Genomic DNA, 24,514 nt, shown 5'->3' with positions numbered 1-24,514 from the left:
TATATTTAAAATACACAGTGTTTTGTAATTTCATAATACCTCTTGATGTTGTAAATGCCTTAGAATTTTCCAGAATCACCCAGGCGCAGTGGCTCACGCCTGTAATCCTGGCACTTTGGGAGGCTGAGGCGGGTGGATCATGAGGTCAGGAGTTTGAGACCAGGCCGGCCAAGATGGTGAAACCTCGTCTCTAAAAATACAAAAATTAGCCGGGCATTGTGGCGCTCACCTGTAATCCCAGCTGCTCGGGAGGTTGAGGCAGGAGAATTGCTTGAACCCGGGAGGTAGAGGTTTCAGTGAGCCAAGATCGGGCCACTGCACTCCAGCCTGGCGACAGAGTGAGACTCTGTCTCAAAAAAAAAAAGCAAGAATTTTCCAGAATCACGCATGGGACTGAGACACTTATTTTTTAGGCAACAACTGAGTATTATTATTGCACCTTGATTTTTTTTTTTTTTTCAAATGTTGGGTAAAGGGGCAGCTTCAAATCTAGATAGTGCTCATGCGTATTCTTCTTCTTTTTTTTTTGTTTTTTTATCCGAGACAGAGCCTTGCTCTGTCGCTCAGGCTGGAGTGCAATGGCGCAATCTTGGCTCACTGCAACTCTGCCTCCCAGGTTCAAGCGATTCTCCTGCCTCAGCCTCCCGAGTAGCTGGGATTACAGGGCCTGCCACCACGCCTGGCTAATTTTTGTATTTTTAGTAGAGACAAGGTTTTGCTATGTTGGCCAGGCTGGTCTTGAACTCCTGACATCGTGATCTGCCCACCTGAGCCTCCCAAAGTGCTGGGATTACAGGCGTGAGCCACTGTGCCTGGCCACATATCATTCTTTCTATGCCTTCTGGTAGCCCTTCTGTTGATTTATATGTAGCATATTTGTAATAGGAGAGCAGTTATAAAGTTGATAAAAAATAATGCATAGATGTATCTTAAGATAAATGTATATATTGTAAATGGTGATTTTATATAATTATAATTGAAGATTAAGTCAAATGTTGATGCTATTCCTTTCTAGATAGAAAAGGAAATCTAGATAATAATAGATTCTGTTCCAACTTCTTTGATCACTTTTATTTTTAATATCTTTTCAATTACAATATAATTTTAAAAATTCAAATAATTCAAGTACCTATAAAATATGGTAGTTCTTAACATTTGTACTCCCCAGATAAAATCATTATTAATAAATTGGGATGTGTCCTTTCAGACTCTGTACTCATTTAAACACTATTGAGTTTGTGTGCATGTCTGTGTATAATAAAAATATTCATTAATGCCGCTGGTGACACTAAAGTTGTGTGACTGTATACCCTTAAGGGGACTGAATTTCAGGCAAGAAACAGATATGCCTTTTTTATAAACCATCTTGATTATCAGTAGGGTAGATAAACTTTTAAATGCGAGGATTACGTCAGGAAGGTTAGAGAGATGCCAACAATTCTTTCAGCAAATAAATACCTTTGGAATTCTGTCTAGTTGAAACAGTCCTGTGTTCCTACTTTATATTTGGAACCATTTATTCAAATTATTAAACAATTTTGAATTGTTTCTTTAAATTTTAAATTTAAATAAAGTTAAGTACTTTATGGTCGTAAATACTTCAGAGTTCATTTTGGGTATTTCTTTTGGGGTTTAAAAATACATTTTGGCTGGGCATGGTGGCTCACACTTGTAATCCCAGCAATTTGGGAGGCCGAGGTGGACAGATTGTCTGAAATCAGGAGTTTGAGACTAGCCTGGCCAACATGGGGAAACCCCATTTCTACTAAAAATACAAAATTAGCCGAGAGTGGTGGCACACGCCTGTAATCCCAGCTACTTTGGAGGCTGAGGCATGAGAATTGCTTGAACCCAGGAGGCGGAGGTTTCAGTGAACAGAGATTGCTCCACTGCACTTCAGCCTGGGGGACAGAGCAAGATTCTGTCTCAAAAATGAAATAGGCTGGGTGCGGTGGCTCACGCCTGTAATCCCAGCACTTTGTGAGGCCGAGGTGGGCGGATTGCCTGAGGTCAGGAGTTTGAGACCAGCCTGGCCCACGTGGTGAAATCCGGTATCTACTAAAAACACAAAAATTAGCCGGATGTGGTGGTTTGTGCCTGTAGTCCCAGCTACCCAGGTGGGTAAGGCAGGAGAACTGCTGGAACGTGGGAGATAGAGACTGCAGTGAGCCAAGATCATGCCACTGCACTCCAGCCTAGGTGACAGAGCAAGACTCCGTCTCAAAAATAAATAAATAAATAAATAAAACAAAAATATATTTCATTTAGGTGTTAGATTTTTAAATTTACTGCTTTGTCCCGTAAATTGCAAAGTAAAAAATTCAAATTGCCTTTTAAAATATTTAAAGTTAGAAGGCTAGGCACAGTAGCTCATGCCTATAATCCTAGCACTTTGGGAGGCCAAGGCAGGAGGATGGCCTGAGACCAGGCATTCAAGACTAGCTTCGGCAACACATGGAGACCCTGTCTCTACAAGCTGTGGTGGCACACGCCTGTAGTCCTAGCTGCTCAGGAAGCTGAGGTGAGGGGATTGCTTGAGCTCAGGAGATCATGCAGTGAACCGTGATTGAGCCAATACTTTCCAGCCTAGGTGACAGAGTGAGACCCTATTTCAAAAAATAAATAAACACCTAAAATTTAAAAATTAGAATGGTAATCTCTTAATTTTTTTTGATGATGACTTTAAACTTTAACTCTATAATTTTATTAGAAAAAATTAGAAAAATACATTTTAAAAAATGTATTTTAACATATCAAAAGTTACTTTACATCAAATAGGAAAAAAATTGGATAAACCAAAAGAAAAAACGTTCATAATACCACTGCCATATATAGCTACTGTGTCAGGTAGAAGGTTGAAGGTTATGAGGAGGAAGGATTTGTGGAAGCAAGGTAATTAACAGAGGTTATCTATGGTGCTCGCAGTAGTATAGTTTTTTTTCTATATTTATATATACACAGTACATTGGATAGAAGTATTTTTACTTTTGTAGTATGAAGAAACAGTTGGATTATAAAGTAAAAATAATTGGAGACTAACAAAAATATAAATTAACATATTTGTTAGAAGCTTTTCCAAACTGTTCCTATTCTCTAAAAGTTTGCTTTCAAATAAAATGTTAGAAAAACTATTTCCCTTTGTCTTTGCTATTATTTTGTTTTATTAGATTCTTGAAGAGAAAACAAGATTCAGGGAAAAGTCAGTGGCATATAATCATTAGTTGTGTTTTATATGTGTAACATTGAAGAATGGTTATCATCATGATGCTTCAATTAAGTTTATTCTGGATTGCTTTCAGGCACTGTTTAAAAGGAAAAACCTCATTTATAATATTCACTCCGTCAAGGGTGTCTAAGGGAGAGAATATAGTTATGGGTTCTTAGCTTTTGTTTCGGGATGGACCATTAGAGCCCCTTCCTCATCACTCTTTTCTGCTTATCACTAGAGACAGAAACTAAAACCATAGCTTCAGGCTGCTAAAAGCCTAAAACAAAACAAAACAAAACAAAACAGGACAACAACAAAATAAGGCTGATTGGATAAGCTTGCATCTATACATTCATTCAACCAATACTAAGAGTGCTGCCATCTGTTCAGCACTGTGCCAGGCCCTGGGGGTAAAAAGTCAGGCCACTGACCTTTCCCTGAATCTGAAAAGTATAAAAGGGAAACCTAGTCTAGAAGGTAAAACAGGAAAGTTAGTTAACCTAAAGTGTGATAAGGGCTATGGTATTCATATACGTAGGAGCATCAAATAAGGGTACCTACCTAATCAACACTCCAAAGAATCCTAAAGGAAGTGATACCTAGATTGAGTTTTAAATAATATGTAACAATTATTGGCCTTTAGGGAATAGGAACAGTTGTTTGGTGGTATAACATTGTAAAAATAAAGGTATGGTATGATGTCAGATGGGAAAGGCAAGGACCAACTCTTAGAGTGCCTTGTATGCCATGGAAAAGGAACTTGGACTTTGCCATATGGCATTGGGGAACCATTATAGGTTTAACTCTGAAGACTGTATAGTGGAGGGATTTATGGGGGATAAGACTCAAGGGAAACCAGCTGTGAGGAAGTGGCAGTAATCCAGGCATTGAACCTGGGCATTAGGAGGGTTGGAGAGAAATGCAGTGGAGAGCCATATGAGAGTGGTGCAGGACTTGTGCAAAGTGTCAAAACCCCTGCTTCCTGATCTCTAATCCCTTTCCTCATTTTTCTTACCAACAAACATGACTTTCAGTGGAGATATTTGTTTACCAAAAGAAATTACCTACTTTTTTCTCCAACCAGTTGTTGATGCCGTGAATTTCTATTAAGAAAAGACTGAATAGTTCTTTCAAATTTGCCAAAACAACTTGACCTTTTTTCCTGTGTGTGTGAGACAGTGTCTTACTCTGTCAGCCAGGCTGGAGTGCTGTGGCACGACCTCGGCTCACTGCAACCTCCGTTTCCTGGGCTCAAGCAATTCTCCTGCCTCAGCCTCCAGAGTAGCTAGGATAGCAGGCATGTGCCACCATGCCTGGCTAATTTTTGTATTTTTAGTAGAGAAGGAGTTTCACCATGTTGGCCAGGCTGGTCTCAAACTCCTGACCTCAGGTAATCCGCCTGCCTTGGCTTCCTAAAGTGCGGGGATTACAGGTGTGAGCCTGGCCAATTTGACCTTCAGTAGAGGTTTAATGTCAATGGAAAGGAGGGTATACACTTTGGACTGATATACAAGATTCAAATCCTGGCTCTAGCACTTACTAGCTGTGTGATCTTGGAAGAGTTATTTAAGCTCTCTGAGCTTGTTTCCTTTTCCGTAGAGCTTAGTTGTGATGAGTTAATGAAACTGTGTGAAGAGCCTGCTCAAAGCTTGGTAGATAGTAGAGGCTTACGTGGTATTTCCCTTAAAGTAATAGAACAGTGGGGCCATATTGCTTTGAAGGGGGTGAAAATTTGTTCTTGGAGAAAGGGTGAAAAAATCTTATCATTAATATATAAAACTAAGATATATATACAGTACATAAGCAGATATAAAGTATATATGTGTAATTCAGATATCATGAGGACGTGGGGAGGACTAGAAAAATAATGCCTGTAAAGGCTCCTTAGGGGGAGATAATGGAAACAAGGTTGACAAACACTGCAGCAGAGTTAAGTGATTTGCCTATTTAAATTATGAATAACTAGATATGTAAAGTACTAAGAGATGTGATTTTTCTTATTAATCAGTTGGTCAGTTCTGAGGAGTTCACCATTTTGGCACCTATTCAGATTCTTGTGGTTTTTGTTTGTTTGGACTAGTCAAGTGCAGGTAGTGAGAAGGGGGAAATGGTAGAACAAGCAGTTCTAACTGTAACTGAACAGTTAGTTGAGAGAACTCACTACCTTCAGACCAGCCCTGTTTGGATTCTTATCAAAAAAATTACTGCCGTATATTTTTTTGATATGACTTCCAAATAAATGCTATACTAGAATATTTTAGAAAATATTAAGTACATTTAGGACAACATTGACAATAACGAAATGAAAGGTTATCATTCACAGAAATAATTTATCTAAGTGAGGTTTAATAGTAAGCTCAGCAATCAGAGCCACCACCAGTGGTTACTAATATTTCTTTATTTGTAGACTCTTATTAATATTAAACTTCTGTGTGTCCACCCTTAAATATAGATATTCTAGTAGAACTGCATCATTAGGAAGTGTTTATAAGTAAATGTTTTGATTAACTGAAACTTTAATTGTCAAGTCTTCTAAAACTTACCTACTTTAAGCTGGTGTACTGAAGGTAAGTTTAGCCAGCTGCCACACAAAGTCATATCCTGTTTATGAATGTGAGGCGGGATTAGAACTCTGAGATATTGTAAGTACATAGTGATTAATTAGCACTGTCAGTCATAATTATTCAGAGGTCAGGTCCAACAATATAATCTTCAGGTAGGGAAGACAAAAGTTAACTTTTTTTGTTAAAATTAAAAACTTCCTGATTATAAAAGTAGTACATATACATTAGCAGATTAGAATGTAAACTATAAAGAAACAAATAGAAACAGCCATAGTAACTGTTATGTTCCTGCCATTCTTTATTGATTTCTTCAACAGTGATGATCATTCTTTACATTTTATTTGAAATTTCTTACTGAAATAAGTATTGAAATAGCCCCTTCTGTTTATTTCTTGGTTTTAATATAAATATAAGATTTATATTTACAATTTTGTATTTTACTTTCAAAAATGTCTCTTTTCTTTTTTTTGAGAGAGAGTTTTGCTCTTATAGCACAGTCTGGAGTGCAATGGCACGATCTCGGCTCACTGCAACCTCAACCTCCTGGGTTCAAGCTATTTTCCTGCCTCAGCTGCCCAAGTAGCTGGAACTACAGGTGCGCGCCACCACGTTCAGCTAATTTTTGTATTTTTAGTAAAGACGGGGTTTCACCATGTTGGCCAGGCTGGTCTTGAACTCCAGACCTCAGGTGATCTGCCCGCCTCGGCCTCCCAAAGTGAGGGATTACAGGCGTGAGTGAGCCACCGTGCCTGGCCCAAAAATATCTTTTAATAATCTTATCTGTTCTAGTACAGAGTTTACAGACTAGTTTCCTTTGAGCTGGATTGAGTCTTCAGATCTATTTTGTTCATCATAATATTGACTACCTTGACTCGTGGTTTTGTTTCTTCTTTTTTTGAAACAGGGTCTCACTTTGTCACCCAGGGTAGAGTGCAGTGATGCAAACACTGCTCCCTGCAGCCTTGACCTCCTGTGCACAAGGGATTCCCCCTGGCCACTCCACCGCTTCAGCCCTCTAAGTAGCTGGGATGACAGGCACACGCCACCACGTCCGGCTATTTATTTATTTGTTTATTTTGGTAGAGATGGAGTTTCGTCACGTTGCCAAAGCTGGTATTGGAACTCCTGAACTCAAGCTATCCATAGCCCCCCAAAGTACTGGGGTTACAGGCATGAGCCACCATGTTTGTTGACTCATGTGGTTTTAAAGACACTTTTTAATTAGTTCCTACATTTTAAAATTGGGAGAATTCATATTAAAAACTTGAATTTTGGGCTTCTCTTGAAAAGCCACATGGTCTTGAAACGCTAGGCATGCACTCTTCTATGACAGCCCTTGTCAATGACTGGCACAGTTAGATAGGCCATGCATTTTCTAGTATGCCACAATCCTGTCACTCAGTATCATCTCTCTATGGCGTATCAGGGTGTTTCACTCATTTAGGAGCTCTGCCTTGATGTTTATTCTAGGTTAATCTTTACTAAAGCAGCCGGGGATGGAACTCTTTTGTTTGTTGCTAATACTGTATCTGTTTTTGTCTTACAGGAGAAGATGTATGGTCTTATGCAAAGGGACTTCCTCACATGTTTCAGCAGGGTGGTGTATTCTACAGTATTATGAAGAAAACCATGGGTATAGTTAATTTGATTTTATTCTTAAATAATAGCTCTACTGAAGCTATTTCAAGATTAAGAAAGTTCATATAGTTTTCTACTAAAATATTTTCAAAGTTAATTTTAGGTTTATATTCTTTAGCAGTTTGCCTAGTTAAAATGGATTATTACCCTGACATGGTCAGCTATGTTTTCTGCTAGTATTACTAAAAATCTATCACTTTGTTGCTATTCTTTTCTCATTTAAATTATGTGTATGGGTGTATGATTCTTTTTTTTTTTTTTTTTTTTTTTTGAGATGGAGTTTCGTTCTTGTTGCCCAGGCTGGAGTGCAATGGCACGATTTTGGCTCACTGCAACCTCTGCCTCCTGGGTTCAAGCGATTCTCCTGCCTCAGCTTCCCGAGTGGCTGGGATTACAGGCATGTGCTACCACGCCTGGCTAATTTTGTATTTTTAGTAGAGATGGGGTTTCTCCATTTGGTTAGACTGGTTTTGAACTCCCGACCTCAGGTAATCTGCCCACCTTGGCCTCCCAAAGTGTTGAGATTACCGGCGTGAGCCACTGTGCCCGGCCATGTGTATGATTCTTTTTTTTTTCTTTTTTTTTTAGATGAAGTCTTGCTCTTGTTCCCCAGGCTGGAGTGCAATGGCATGCTTTTGGCTCACTGCAACCTCCACCTCGGGGTTCAAGCAATTCTCCTGCCTTAGCCTCCTGAGTAGCTGGGCTTACAGGCGCCTGCCACCACGCCTGGCTAATTTTTTGTGTTTTTTTTTTAGTAGAGACAGGGTTTCACCATGTTGGCTAGGCTGGTCTCAAGCTACTGACCTCAGGTGATCTGCCCGCTTCGGCCTCCCAAAGTGTTGGGATTACAGGCGTGAGCCACCACGCCTAGCCATGTGTATGATTCTTGACAACTAAAGACAAATTGTGAAATTAGAAGCAGATTTGTTTATAATGCTAGTATTCAAGAACCAGATAATATTTGTGGTGTTGTTGTTATGTTTGGCCATATTTAGCATATATCTGATTGCTTTCTAAGTTCTAGGATACAGCTCATTATACATTTAGCTTCTTTCACGTTGTACATACATTGTTTGTAAAGACAGATTTGTGTACAAGTGTATGTCTGTATCTTCAGAGTGGTCTTAAGAGAGAGGTTGCCAGGCCATGTGTTTGGACTTCACACATTTTTTTCAAAGATTTTATGTTAATGCTTTCGGCCCCAGACTTACCGCTCTGGCTTATATATTTCACCTACCTGGCCATTGTAGACATTAATTGCATAATCTGTTTTGTTGTTTTCATCTCTTCCTCATACACTTTTTTTTCCTTCCAACTTGGTTGTTGTAGAAATATTCAAACATATACAAAAGTAGCAAGAATAATATAATGAACCCCCATTTACCTACTACCCAGCCTCAATAATGATTAGTACATCTCTGTCCCCTTTTTAATTGGACTATTTTAAAGTAGATCTCAGATATACTATAATTTCACCTGTAAGTACATTGGTACATGTTTCCTTTTTTTTCCTTCTCATTTTCTCCTTCGAACTTCAATATGTATTTCTAAAGATAAGAACTCTTTAAAAAAGAAAAATTATTACAGCCTAAAAAAAGAACAATTTTTTTTAATGTCACCAAATATCCAGTCAGTGTTTGAATTTTTTCGATAATTAATGTTGATAATTTTCTAAAAGATGTTTTCTTCTCTTGGTTTTTCTTTAATCAGAGACCAAAAAAATGCCTTGTTTTTTTCTTTTAAGACAGGATTATTGAGACATAAGTTATAAACGGTAAAATTCATCCTTTTCAGACTTACAAGTATACAAATTTTGTATACTGTATATGAATTTTGACAAACACATATATATAGCATATATAGTCATGTAACCAACACCACCACTGTAATCAAGATACAGAATATTTCCATCACTCCAAAAAGTTTTCTTGTGCCTCTTTGTAGTCAACTCTCCTCAATCCCAGGCCCTGGCAACCATTCATTTGATTCTGCCCCTATATGTTTGCCTTTTTCATATTACCATGTAAATAGAATCCTATAGTGTGACTTTTTGTGTCTGGCATCTTTAATTTAGCACAGGAATTGGCAAACTGTGGCCTGTGCGGCCATCTCAAATCTGCTGCCTGTTTTTTTGTTTTAGAGACAAGGTCTCACTCTATCTCCTGGATTGGAGTGCAGTGGCCCAGTTATGGCTCACTGCAGCCTTGACCTCCTGGGCTTAGGTGATCCTCCCAGCTCAGCCTCCCAAGTAGCCGGGACCACAGCCATTTGCCACCATACCCAGCTAATTTTTTGTATTTTTAGTTGAGATGGGGTTTTGCCATGTTGCCCAGGCTGGTCTTGAACTCCTGAGCTCGAGCAGTCCTCCCGCCTCGACCTCCCAAAGTGCTAGGATTACAAGCGACAGATTACAAGCATGAGCCTCTGCACCTGACCTGCTGCTTGTTTATATAATTTATTATTATTATTATTAGTTTTGAGACAGGGTCTTGCTCTATTGCCCAGGCTGGAGTGCAGTGGTATGATCGTGACTCATTGCAGCCTCCAGCCCCAATCCTCTGGGCTCAAGTGATCCTCATCCCTTACCCTACTGAGTAGCTGGGACTACAGGCATGCGCCATCATGCCCTACTAATTTTTTTAAAATTTTTTGTAGAGACAAGGTCTCACTATGTTGCCTAGGCTTGTCTCGGATTCCTGAGCTCAGGTGATCTTCCTGCATCAGCCTCCCAAAGTGTTGGAATTACAGGCGTGAGCCGCTGTACCTGGCTGAATACTTAAAAGTTTTACTGGGACTGAGCACAGTGGCTCACGCCTGTAATTCCAGCACTTTGGGAGGCCGAGTTGGGCAGATAACTTGAGGCTAGGAGTGTGAGACTAGCCTGTCCAACATGGTAAAACCTCATCTCTTCAAAAAATACAAAAAAATTAGCTGGGTGTGGTGGTGCACGACTGTAGTCCCAGCTACTTGGGAGGCTGAGACCTGAGAATTGCTTGAACCCAGGAGGCGGAGGTTGCAGTGAGCCAAGATCATGCCACTGCACTCCAGCCTGGGTGACAGAGTGAGGATGGATGGATGGATAGATAGATAGATAGATAGATAGATAGATAGATAGATAGATAGATAGATAGATAGATAGATAATAGAGTAGATAGATTAGATACATACATGATGGATTAGATAGATCAGATAGGTGATAGATTAGATAGGTAGTGGATGGATTATAGATAGATTAGATAAATTATCAATTAGATCAGATAGATTATAGATAGATAGATAGACAGTTTCACTGGAGCACAGCCACACTCATGTTTACATGTCTGTGGCTGCTTTCACATTACAGTGGCAGAATTGAATACTTGTGAAAGAAACCATATGGTGCACAAATGTTGCCCTATACAGAAAAAATGTGCCTATTTATGTTTTAATATGCTTTTGAGATCTGTCTTGTTGCATGTATTAGTTTATTCCTTCGTTTTTTAAAAACACTTCAAATAACTAGATTTTATTCCTTTTTGTTGCTGAGTAGTAGTCCATGATATAGATGTGTCACATTTTAAAAGACCTGTAACTGGCCAGGTACTGTGGCTCACACTTGTATTCCCAGCACTTTGGGAGGCCAAGGTGAGCGGATTCCCTGAGCTCAGGAGTTCAAGACCAGACTGGGAAACATGATGAAACCCCATCCCTACTAAAAATATGAAGAATAGTCGGGCGTGGTGATGTGTGCCTGTGGTCCCAGCTACTCAGGAGGCTGAAATGGGAGGATCAATTGTGTTTTCTTCTAGGAGTTTATAGTTTTAGGTTTTATATTTAGGTTTATGATCTATTTCAAGTTGATTTTTCAATATATCGCAGGGTATGGGTCAAGGTTCATTTTTTAATGTATGGATGCCCAGTTGTGCCAGCACCATTTGTTGAAAAGGCTTTATGTTATCCATTGGATTATTTTGGTATATTTGTCAAAAATCAGTTGACCATGAGTCATACACCTGAAAAGGATGAATTATGTGATATGCACAGTATACCTCAGTGAAATTACTTTTTCTTAAATCAACTGACTATATGTGTGGTTCTATTAGTATTTCTAGAATCTCTTTTCTGTTTTGTTGATCTATGTCTCTCCTTTCTCCAGTATAGCATCCTGATTATTGTATCTTATAGTTATTCTTGAAATCAGTGTGAGTCCTCCATCTTTTTTTCTTTTTCAGAATTGTTTTGGGTGTTCTGAGTCCTTTGTTTATCCATATAAATTTTATTTTATTTATTTATTTATTTACTTACTTACCTGCTTATTTTTTTGAGACGAAGTCTTACTCTGTCTGGAGTGCAGTGTTGCAGTCTTGGTTCACTGCAACCTCTGCCTCCCAGGTTCAAGCCATTCTCCTGCCTCAGCCTCCCAACTAGCTGGGATTACGGACACCTGCCACCGCGCCTGGCTAATTTTTGTAGTTTTAGTAGAGACGGGGTTTTACCATCTTGGCTAGGCTGGTCTTGAACTCTTGACCTCATGATCCATCCGCCTTGGCCTCCCAAAGTGCTGGGATTACAGGCGTGAGCCACCACGCCTGGCCTATTTATTTATTTAATTTACTTATTTATTTATTTTTGAGACAGAGTCTTGCTCTTTCACCTAGGCTGGAGTGCAGTGGTGCGATCTTGGCTCACTGCAACCTTTGCCTCCCAGGTTCAAGTGATTCTCCTGTCTCAGCTTCCCAAGTAGCTCGGATTACAGGTGCACACCACCACAGCTGGCTAATTTTTTGTGTTTTTAGTAGAGACGGGGTTTCACCATGTTGGCCAGGCTGGTCTCGAACTCCTGTATTTATTTATTTTTTTGAGATGGAGTCTCACTCCGTCACCCAGGTTGGATGGAGTACTGTGGCACCATCTCAGGTCACTACAACCGCCATCTCCTGGGTTCAAGCAATTCTTCCCTGTCCCAGCCTCTTGAGTAGCCGGGATTACAGGCATATGCCACCACACCTGGCTAATTTTTGTTATTTTTGTGGAGACAAGGTTTCACTATGTTGGTCAGGCTGATCTCAAACTCCTGACTTCAAGTGATCTGCCTTCCTCAGCCTCCCAAAGTATTGGGATTACAGGTGTGAGCCACTGTGCCTGGCCTATCCATATAAATTTTAGAATCAGCTTGATTTCTTCAAAAAGAGTCCGCTGGGATTTTTATTGTTACTGCATTTGAATATACAGGCCGTGCCTGATTTAGGATTTTTTGACTTTATGATGGGTTTATCACGGTATTAAATGCATTGTGGGCCAGGTGCAGTGGCCTGTTATCCCAGCACTTTGGGAGGCTAAGGCAAGCGGATCACTTGAGGTCAAGAGTTTGAGACCAGCCTGGCCAACATGGTGAAACCCCGTCTCTACTAAAAATACAAAAATTAGCCAGGTGCAGTGGCATGCGCCTGTAATCCCAGCTATTTGGGAGGCTAAGGCAGGAGAATCCCTTGAACCCAGGAGGCGGAGGTTGCAGTGAGCCGAGATCACACCGCTGGCACTCCAGCCTGGGTGACAGAGCAAGACTGTCTCAAAAAAAATGCATTTTGACCGTGAGTTTATCTGGCTGTAACCCATTGTAAGTTAAGGAGTATCTGTATAGATCAAATTGGGGATAGTTGATATTTTGACAACATTGAGTCTTTTGATTCATGAAGATGTTATATTTCTTGTTTTTGGTTTTATTGAGACAGGGTGCCACTTTGTTACCTGGGTTGGAATGCAGTGACACAATCACAGCTTACTGCATCGTTGACCTTCCTGACTCAGTTGATCTCCCATCTCGGCCTCCTGAGTAGCAAGGACTACAGGTGTGCACCACCACACCCTGCCAATTTTTGTGTTTTTTTGTAGAGACAGGATTTTGCCATATTGCCCAGACTAGTCTTGAACTCCTGGACTTAAGGCATCTCCTGCCTCAGCCTCCCAAAGTTCTGAGATTACAGGCATGAGCTACTGTGCCTGACCAAAAATGCAAAAATGTTATATTTCTTCATTAAGTCTTTAATATCTCTCATCAAAATTTTATAGTTTACAGCATATAGGTCTGGCACATAGTTTGTTAGTGTAAATCACCATGAATACTTGTTTTTTGGATGATACCGTAAAAGATGCTTCTACAAATGTCAAATTTCCTATTGTTCATTTCTAGTACATAGAAATAAAATTGGCTTGCTTTTTTCTTTATCTTTTGTTTTGTTTTTTGAGATGGAGTCTTGCTCTGTTGCCCAGGCTGGAGTGCAGTGGCACGATCTTGGCTCAGCACAACCTCCGCCTCCTGAGGTCAAGCGATTCTCCTGCCTCAGCTTCCGGAGTAGCTGAGACTACAGGTGCACACAACAATGCCTAGCTAATTTTTTTATTTTTAGTAGAGATGGGGTTTCACTATGTTGGCCAACCTGGTCTCGAACTCCTGACCTCGTGATCTGCCTGCCTCAGTCTCCCAAAGTGCTGGGACTATAGGCATGAGCCACCATGCCTGGCCTCTTTTTTTCCTTTTCTTGGATATAGGGTCTCACTCTGTTGCTCAGGCTGGAGTGCAGTGGCGCAGTCTTAGCTCACTGCAACCCCCACAACCCGTGCCTCACCACCAACTGGGCTCAAGGGATTCTCCAGCCTCAGCCTCCCAAGTAGCTGGGACCACAAGCGTGGGCCACCACACCTGGCTAATTTTTGTATTTTCTGTAGAGACAGGGTTTCACTATATTGCCCAGCCTGGTCTCAAACTCCTGAGCTCAAAGTAATCTGCCCGCCTCAGCCTCCCAGAGTGCTAGGATTACAGTTGTGAACCTGGGCTAAAATTGTTTTTTTTACTACACCTGGCCTAAAATTTTTTTTTTTTTTTTTTAAACATTGCCCTTAATTGCCCTTGTACCCCGTGTGTGACCTTGCTAAACTCACATATTTTAGCAACTTTTAACAGATCGTTGTCTATGTAGATCATCATGTCTTTTGGAAATAAAAGACAATTTTATTAGCAATGGCTAGGACCTTCAGTTCAGTGTTGAGTAGGAATGGTGAGAGTAGACATTATTTCCTTTTTCCATATCTTGGAAGCATTCAGCTTGCAGGTTTTTCAGAGATACCTTTTGTAAGACTGAGGATTGATTGAGGACATTTCTTTCTATTCCTGGGTTTGTTGCGAGTTTATATTATGAGTGGATGTTGAATTTTGTCAGATGCTCTTTTCCTAAATGTATCAAGATGATCATATGGTTTTTCTCTTTTGGTTTGTTGATAGTGTGAATTACATTGATTTTTTTGAATGTTGAACCAACTTTACTTGCTGGATTTAATTTGCTAATATTTTGTTGAGTGTTTTTGTGATTGTGTTTAGGAAGGATAATTATCTGTAGTTTTCTTGTAATGACTGTTTAATCAGGGTAATGTTGGCTTTATAAAATAGCATTGAGAAGCTTTGCCTCCTCTTTTCTTCTGTTTTCTGGTAGATTTTATAATAGTTTTATTTTAACTGGTAGAATTCACCAGTGAAGCCATCTTTGCTTGGAGTTTTCTTTACTGGGCAGTTTTTTAACTACAAATTTAATTTCTTTAATAGAATACTCTTAAAATTATCTATTTCTTCTTGAGTAAGCTTTGTTAGTTTTGTCTTTCAAGAAATCTGCGCACTTCATCCAAGTTATCAGCTGTGTTGGCATAAACTTGTTTCTAATATTCCCCTATTGTTGTCCTTTTAATGTCTGTAGAATCTGTAGTTCTTTTATTTCTGATCTTGGCAACTTGTGCCTCTTTTTTCTTTTCTTTTTGGCTGTCCGGTCTGGCTGTTGATCTTTTCAAAGAAACATTTGGATTCATAGGGGTTTTTTTGTTTGTTATTTTTCTGATTTCAGTTTCATTGATTTCTACTTTCATGTTTTTTTGTTTGTTTGTTTTTGTTTTTTCCTTCCTTATGCCTGCTTTAGGTTTAATTCGCTCTTTTTTTTCCTAATTTCTTTATTTTATTTTTTGAGACAGAGTCTCAATCTGTTGCCCGGGCTGGAGTGCAGTGGTGCAATCTTGGCTTACTGCAACATCCGCCTCCTGGATTCAAGCAATTCTCGTGCCTCAGCCTCCTGAGTAGCTGGGATTACAGGCATGCGCCACTATGCCCAGCTAATTTTTGTATTTTTAGTAGAGACGGGGTTTCTTCATGTTAGCCAGGCTAGTCTTGAACTCCTGGCCTTAAGAGATCTACCCACCTTGGCCTGCCAAGGTGCTGAGATTCAACAGGCATGAGGCACCATGCCCAGCCTACAGATTTTTTTTTAATGTAGGCATTTAAAGCTATAAATTTCTCTCTAAGCATCCCTTCCCTTCCCTTTTTTTTAACATCCTTTTTTTTTCTTTCTTTCTTTTTGCGACGAAGTCTCACTCTGTTGCCTAGGTTGGAGTGCAGTGCCGCAATCTCAGCTCACTTTAACCTCCATCTCCCGAGTTCAAGTGATTCTCCTGCCTCAGCCTCCCGAGTAGCTGGGATTAAAGGCACGTGCCACCATGCCTGGCTAATTTTTGTGTTTTTAGTAGACATGGGGTTTTGCCATGTTGGCCAGGCTGGTCTAGAACTCCTGACCTTACGTGATCTGCCCACCTCGGCCTCTCAAAGTGCTGAGATTACAGGCGTGAGCCACTGTGCCTGGCCTGTTTACATCCCTTTTAAACTTTTTATCTTTCATTCTACTTTTTTTTTTAAATTCTTTTTTAAATTCTAATTTCTGACATATATTGATACTAATCAGTGGTTTTTAGAAGTTAGTATTTAATTAGGATTGATTATGGGGGATTCCAGTAATCTGGATCGATATGCACTGTCTTCCATGCAATTGCAAATAACTTCCTTCAGTTGTGTTTTGTGTATGGGAGGGGGTTGAAGGATAAGAGGGTGGCATGGGGATGGCTATCTTTACTATTTTCAAAATAGTTTTGTTTCTAGTTTGAAATTATTTTTTAAATGTTAAGTGTGGTGCTGAGACAATTCAGTAGGGAAAGAATAATCTTCAACAAGTGATCCTCAGACAATTAGATATCAGCATGCAAAATATTGAAGTTTGATGTCTACCTCAGGTTTGACCTCTACCTCACACCATATACAAAATTAATTCAAAATGGATCAAAGACCTAAGTTTACTTGCTAAAACTAGAAAACTCTTAGAAGAAAACATAGGCATAAAATGTATTGACCTGGATTAGGCATAATCTTAGATACGAAAATAAAAGCATAAATAAGAAGAGAAAAAAGTAAATAAAAAGCAAACTTCTGTGCTACAAATTATACCATCAAGAAAATAAATACACAACCCACAGAATGGGAGAAAATTTTTGCAAACCGTATATCTGAGAATGGATTTTTATCTAGAATATAAAGAACTCTTACAACTAAACAAAAAAGACAAATAACAGTTAAAAATCTGCAAAGGATATGAATAGATTTTTCTCCAGAGAAAATATATAAATGGCCAATCACACGTGAAAAGATGCTCAACATCATTAGTCATCAGGGGAATGCAAATCAAAACAAAAATGGGATGGTATAATACTTCATACTCACTAGTCTGGCTGTGGTCCAAAAGTCACATAATAAGCATTGTAGGCGAGAATATATAGAAATTGGAACCCTCATACACTGCTGGTAAGAATGTAAAAATGGTGCAGCCACTTGGGAATTCTGGCAGTACCTCAAAAGATTAAACGTAGAGTTACTCTATGATCCGGCAGTTCTATTCTTAGGGGTATACTCAAGAAAAATGGAAACATAGGTCCACACAAAATTTGTACACAAATGTTTGTAGGTACATTATTCATCATAGCCTAAAACGGAAGTTACTAAAATGTCCATCAACTGATGATTGGATAAATAAAATGTGGTATAGCCATACAGTGGAGTATTATTTGGCAATAAAAAGTAGTAAAGTATTGGTACTCAGTACATCATGGACAAACCTTGAAAACATTATGCCATATGAAAGAAGCCAGTCACAGAAGAGCATATAGTGAAATATCCAGAATAGGAACACTTAGAGAAACAGAGAGTCAATCAGTGACTTCCCTAGGGCTGAGAATGAGGTAGAGGGAATGACTACTAAGGTTCAGGGTTTCTTTTTGGGGTGATGAAACTGTTCTAAAAGTTCCAAACTCTGTGAATACGCTAAAAGCTGGCCATGCACAGTAGCTCATGCCTGTAATCCCAGTACTTTGGGAGGCTGAGACGGAAGGATCTCTTGAGTCCAGGTCGCAGCAAGCTATGATGGCACTACCACACTGCAGCGTGGGTGATAGAGGGAAACTCTGTCTCCAAAAAAACTACATATATATCCCAAACCATTTGGTTATACACTTAAAATAGGTGAATTGTATGTGAACTGTATCTCAATAGAGTGGTCATATTTCTTAGAATGTTGCATGTGGTATTTATCATTAAGAGGTAGTTTAGAGCTCTGGAGTTGAAACGTGATAGTTCCCTTGACCCCTTGGAGGGGCTTGTGAAGGGGTTGGCTTGCTTACTCAGCCCGCAGCTCTCAACCCTTCATGGGACAGGCAGCAGATACAGGGGCCTGGACGAGTGCTTCTGGACATCGGCAGGAGTAGAACTCTGTGCGGCCCTGCAGCAGCGTCTAGCGGGGTACCTGTGACCCCCAGGGCCCCAGAGGGCATGTGTTACAGTGTGCTGTTTTAACTTTCCCCTCCACTGATAGCATGTTTAACAGCTCAGTGGAGGGTCAGGATGACAGCCTTTTGCACCCACCCTCTTGGTATCCAAGTTCTTGTCTGGCATCCAGAAAGAATCAGGTTGCACAAATAAATTGAAGGGTGCTGAATGTGGAGGATTTTGAGTGGTGGAAGTGGCTCTCAGTGGGGTGGGGAGCTGGAAAGGGGATGGAGTGGAAAGGTGGTCTTCCCCTGGAGTTCAGCTGTCCCCAGCCAAACTCTTCTCTGAAGTACCCCCGTCAAGCTATCCCTCTGAAGTCAAGCTACTTCTCTGTGACATCCAGCTGTTTTCTTCTCTTCTGTCCTTCTCTGCCAGTCTGCTGGTCTGCCTGGGGTTTTTATGGGTACAGGAAAGGGGGCAGGGCAGGCCAAAAAGCAACATTTGAGCAGAAAAACAGGAATACATGTTCTCACTTTGGGCCGCAGGTCTGGGCTTGAGGGTAGGCCACCACCAGGGACCCTGCCCTTTTCTGCCTAGTATTTCACCACCTCCTTTCTGTATCAGAGTCAGAACATTGGAGATCAAATTCTGGATGCATTGCACTCTGACTTCTAAGTGTCAGTTTATTTGTAAAGTGAGTATGATAATGTCGGGGTGATTGTGAGGATCAAAGGAGATAGTAGATATACACCAGTTAGCAGAAGATCTGGTACCTAATAAAAACTTAGCAAATGTTTGTTGTTGTTACTAGAATTCCAGCTATTGTTTGCAAAATTAAAATTCTGACTGTAACAGAGCCATTTAAAATGGATCATCCTCAGAAAAGTACCTTCCAAAATAGAATTTTTTCTGATATTTGTGGTAAATTTTTCTCTGTATTTTTATAACAGATTCATGTAGCAAGTGATTACTGTTATTTTTAAGTTCAGGGATACAAGTGCAGATTTGTTACCTAGGTAAACTTGTGTCATGGGGATTTGTTGTAAATAAACTTGTTGTACAGATTATTTCATCACTCATATATTTAGCCTAGCACCCACCTGATCCTCTCCCTCCTCTCACCCTCTACCGTCCGAAAGGTCCAAGTGTGTGTTGTTATTCCCCTCTTTGTGTCCGTATGTTCTCATCATTTAGCTCCCATTTTATAATTATCATCATCCTCCTCCTCATCATCATCCTGTGGTCAAAGAATCAAAACATATCAAGCCTCTCTCAACCTCAGCCATTTACCTCCGTCTTCCAAAAACAGGAAAGGAACATACATAACTCTCTTATTTTATTCAAATCCACCTTAACATACAGATGGTTACATCTACATTTGAAAAACAGTATTGCCCATTATAACTAAACTATACTATTACTATTTCTGTTCTTCATTTTTGGAAAGGTATTCTAAAATTAACTGGCTCAGGCCAGGTACGGTGGCCCATGCCTATAATCCCAGCACTTTGGGAGGCCTAGGTGGGCAGATCACTTGAGGTTAGGAGTTCGAGACTAACCTGGCCAACATGGTGAAATGCTGTCTCTACAAAAAATGCAAAAATTATTTGTGTATGGCAGCAGGCACTTCTAATCCTAGCTACTCAGGAGGCTGAGGCATGAGAATCGCTTGAACCTGGGGGGAGGAGGCTGCAGTGAGCCGAGATTGCACCACTGCACTCCAGCTTGGGCAACAGAGTTGAGAGCAGACTCCATTCCCCCCCAAACCCAACAACAAAAAATAGAATAAAATTAATTGACTTAAAATATGGTGTTTTTGGCCAGGTGTGGTGTCTCATGCCTGTAATCCCAGCATTTTGAGAGGCCAAGGTGGACAGATTGCTTGAGCTCAGGGGTTCGAGACCAGCCTGGGCAACATGACGAAACCTTGTCTCTACTAAAAATACAAAAATTGGCCAGGTGTGGTGGCATGCGCCCATAGTCTCAGCTGCAGGTGAGGCTGAGGTGGGAGGATCGCTTGAGCCCAGGAGGTAGAGGCTGCAGTGAGCCATGATCACACCACTGTACTCCAGCCTGGTTGACAGAGTGAGACCCTGTCCCCCACTATATATACGTATATAGTAAGTTTTCTTGCAGGTTTTTGTACAGAGAAATGAAGAAATGAATGGCAAATTTAGTTTTAACTATATAATACTCAGCTTTGCCTGTGAACTTTATAAAAATGGAATTATGCTGTATACCTTCTTCTATGATTTCTTTTTTTCTTTTTTTTTCTGTGAGACGGAGTCTTGCTCTGTCGCCCAGGCTGGAGTGCAGTGGTGGGATCTCGGCTCACTGCAAGCTCTGCCTCCCGGGTTCACACCATTCTCCTGCCTCAGCCACTTGAGCAGCTGGGACTACAGGTGCCTGCCACCGTGCCTGGCTAATTTTTTGTGTTTTTAGTAGAGACAAGGTTTCACCGTGTTAGCCAGGATGGTCTTGATCTGCTGACCTCGTGATCCACCCGCCTCAGCCTCCCAAAGTGCTGGGATTGCAGGTGTGAGCCTCTGCGCCTGGCTTTTTTTTTTTTTTTTTTTTTTTTTTTTTGAGATGGGGTTTTACTCTCAGGCTGGAGCACAGTGGTATGATCACAGCTCCCTGCAGCCTCAGCCTCCCAGGCTCAAGTGATCCTTCTGCCTCAGCCTTTCAAGTTGCTGGGACTATAGGCATGTGCCACCACACCCAGCTAATTTTTAAAATTTTTTGTAGAGGTGAGGTCTCCTTAGGTTGCCCAGGCTGGAACTCTTAGGCTCAAGTAGTCAATTTGCCTCTGCCTCCCCAAGTGCTGAGATTACAGGCATGAGCCCCATACCTGGCTAACTTGTTTAGTTTAGCAACACTTTTTCAGATACATCTATGTTGATGAATTCAACTATAGGTTATTCATTTTCACTGCTGCATAGTATTCTGTTGTATTATTTTTAACACAATTCATTGTTCTGCTCATGAGCTTTTGGGTAGTTTCTAGGTTTTTAATGTAAAGAATAATTTAACTATAAATACTAGCATACATATCATGAGCATATATAAGTAATGGAATTTTTGTTTTGTTTTGTTTTGTTTTTGAGACGGAGTGTTGCTCTGGCTGGAGTGCAGTGGCACGATCTCGGCTCACTGCAAGTTCCACCTCCTGGGTTCACACCATTCTCCTGCCTCAGCCTCCTGAGTAGCTGGGACTACAGGCGCCCGCCACCAGACCAGCCTAATTTTTTTTTGTATTTTTAGTAGAGATGGGGTTTCACTGTGCTAGCCAGGATGGTCTCGATCTCCTGACCTTGTGATCCACCTGCCTCAACCTCCCAAAGTGCTGGGATTACAGGCGTGAGCCACCATACCCGGCCTTAAGTAATGGAATTGTTGATATGTAATAGAGAATTTTTAATGTGCCTTGCTTCTTAAAATTCAAAGGACTATATGAAATCTGAACATTCTGTCTATACCTGCCAAAAACACCCATAAACAATTATGCTTAAAAGTATCACAACAGTATTTTTATTGTGTTTAAAGTATATCCTTTTTTTTTTTTTTTTTTTTTTTTTGACACGGAGTCTTGCTCTGTTGCCCAGGCCTCCCAAAGTGCTGGGATTACAGGTGTGAGCCACTGTGCCTGGCCTATCCATTGATTTTTAAATATATATTTTAAATTGGGGCGTTTGTTTTTTGTTTTGTTTTTAGACAGTTTCTTGCTATCACCCATGTTGGAGTTCAGTGGCTCAGTAATAGCTCACTGCAGCCTCAGATTCCAGAGCTCAATGATCCTCCTGCCTCAGCCTCCCAAAAAACTGAGACTATAGGTGTACTCCATCACTCTCAGCTAACCTTTTGTATTTTTGTAGAGACCAGGGTCTTACCATGTTGCCCAGTTGGTATCAAACTCCTAGCCTCAAGCGATCTTCCCGCCTCAGCCTCCCAACATGCTGAGTCACCACGCCTGGCTGGAGTTTTTTAATAACGGTATAAACGTCCAGAAACTATAGAAATGGGAAACGTCACCTATCATTTAAAAATATTTGTCTTATACATACATGTTTTAGGCAAGAATGTAATCATAGTACTTAGATTTTTTTTCCTGCTATTGCAGCATCATGCACATTTTACTGTATATATTAGGCATCACAGCTTTTTTATTTATCTAATTTTTTTTTTTTTTTTTTTTGAGATGGAGTGTTGCTCTGTTGCCCAGACTGGAGGGCAGTGGCACGATCTTGGCTCACCACAACCTCCACCTCTTGGGTTCAAGCAATTCTCCCTGCCTCGTCCTCCTGAGTAGCTGGGACTACAGGCGCGCACCACCATGCCTGGCTAATTTTTGTATTTTTAGTAAAGATGGGGTTTCACGATGTTGGCCAGGCTGGTCTCAAACTCTTGACCTCATGATCTGCCCGCCTCGGCCTCCCAAAGTGCTGGGATTACAGGTGTGAGCCACAGCACCAGGCCTATTTATCTAAATTTTAATAGCTGCATATACTTCCATCAGGTAGATAGGAAATAATTTACTTAATTATTTCTTGTTGAAAATTGAGATTTTTTCCATTGTTGCATTGTAAGTAATACTGTGATGAACTTATGTGGAACTATGACTCTTTCTAGAGATAGCCAAGGGAAAGCATCACAGTAGCAATCTGGAAACAACTGCATAACCTTTTTTTTTTTTTTTTTTTTTTTTGAGAGTCTTGCTTTGTCGCCCAGATTGGAGTACAGTGGCACCATCTCGGCTCACTGCAACCTCCACCTCCTGGGTTCAAGCAGTTCTCCTGCCTCAGCCTCCCCAGTTGCTAGGACTACAGGCTCACACACCACCATGCCCAGCTACTTTTTGTATTTTTAGTAGAGACTGGGTTTCACCATGTTGGCCAGGCTGGTCTTGAACTCCTGACCTCAAGTGATCTGCCTGCCTTGGCCTCCTAAAGTGCTGGGATTACAGTAGTGAGCCACCATGCCCGGTCACAAAACCTTTTTGTTCTTCTTTTTTTTTTTTTTTTGAGACGGAGTCTCACTCTGTCGCCCAGGCTGCAGTGCAGTGGCTGGATCTCAGCTCACTGCAAGCTCGGCCTCCCGGGTTTACGCCATTCTCCTGCCTCAGCCTCCCGAGTAGTTGGGACTACAGGCACCCGCCACCTCGCCTGGCTAGTTTTTTGTATTTTTTAGTAGAGATGGGGTTTCTCCGTGTTAGCCAGCCTGGTCTCGATCTCCTGACCTCGTGATCTGCCCGCTTTGGCCTCCCAAAGTGCTGGGATTACAGGCTTGAGCCACTGCGCCCGGCCTTTTTGTTCTAATAGAAGAATTAAAACATATTGACTACCTGATTGATATTAGGCACTGTGGTATGTGCTTCATTGTTTTAATGTTTTTAATGTGCTTAAATGTTTTCTCATTTAATCTTTAAATAATTGAGTGAAATGAGTAATATACCCATCATTATACTTACCCAATTGTATTATAATAATCTGTTTGTATCTGTCTTCTAAGAATTATGGTATTTTATTTTTAAATCCTCAGAGTCTATTTTAGTTCCTGGCACATAGTGAGGCTCAGTAGATGTTATCTATTCAGATGGATGTTTAAAAGCTTTGCCTTGAGGCAGTTTTGGCCTTATAAAATTCTCTTCTTTGCTACCTTTGTTTCCTGAGCTATAATTTATAGATCTCTGAGGACAGGGATTGGTAACCAATAAACTCATTCCAGATGTGCCCAGAAAAGTAGTATTTAGACAACATCTCTGACTTCAACTTTGGCATGTCTGTTTTTGTCATTTATCTCTGCTGAAAATGTGTCAAGAGGAAATTCTACTTGGATTTTTATTAATTGATACTTTAGCTACCATTGAAATTAATGTTTATTTGAAATTAATGTATGTTATTTATTCATTTGCAACTGAGCTATTTTTGCTAGTTGTTTGGAATATTCTCAGAGAGGTACATTAGAACCATTGAAGCTCTTTTAAGGGAAGGAAGAACTATTCTTAATATCTTACAAAACTGTAGAATGCCAAATGCCCACAAAGCATTCCTGAGTTTATTCATTATCCCTCCTCTCTGAATTTCTGTAGCTAGCACTTACCCTTTCATTTGTTTCTAACTAGTTTACTTTTGCCTTTATATTTTGCCATAAACATATTACTATGTACCATATATTATAAAATGTTCTTTATCTTTTTTTTCAAAATAGTATATAATGTTATAAATTGGAAAAGTCTTACTGTCACATATGTGGAGTATACTTAGAGTGACAATTTTAAAATGTAAAGGTAGTGGATTGTTTAAAACACACATTTTTTTTTTAATACACAGGCTGAAACAAGTGTAAAATTTTTGAATACCCTGTAGTGAGACCACCTCCTTGACTAGAAAATAAGAGAAGTTTACTTTAAAATTTTTATCCTCTGCTGCTGCATTAGTGGACCAGGAGAAATAAACAGCAGTGAGCCTTGTGAGGAGCATCCATAACCCCTGGCTTACTTGGGTG

The 24,514-nt window shown here is 40.3% G+C and overlaps 1 protein-coding gene across 1 annotated transcript in view; it reads left to right on the top strand.

Moving 5' to 3' along the window:
• VCPIP1 (valosin containing protein interacting protein 1) overlaps positions 1-24,514 on the top strand; it is a 41,002-nt gene that overhangs the window by 8,295 nt on the left and 8,193 nt on the right. Inside the window, exon 2 of the mRNA XM_005563455.5 lies at positions 7,319-7,405. Within this exon, the coding sequence (XP_005563512.1) occupies positions 7,319-7,405 (87 nt within the window). The remainder of the gene's footprint in view (positions 1-7,318; positions 7,406-24,514) is intronic.

The sequence above is a fragment of the Macaca fascicularis genome, chromosome 8 (genome assembly GCF_037993035.2).
Source record: "Macaca fascicularis isolate 582-1 chromosome 8, T2T-MFA8v1.1".
In the NCBI taxonomy this organism is placed as follows: Eukaryota; Metazoa; Chordata; class Mammalia; order Primates; family Cercopithecidae; genus Macaca; species Macaca fascicularis.
This window is presented reverse-complemented; position numbering and strand designations above follow the sequence as displayed.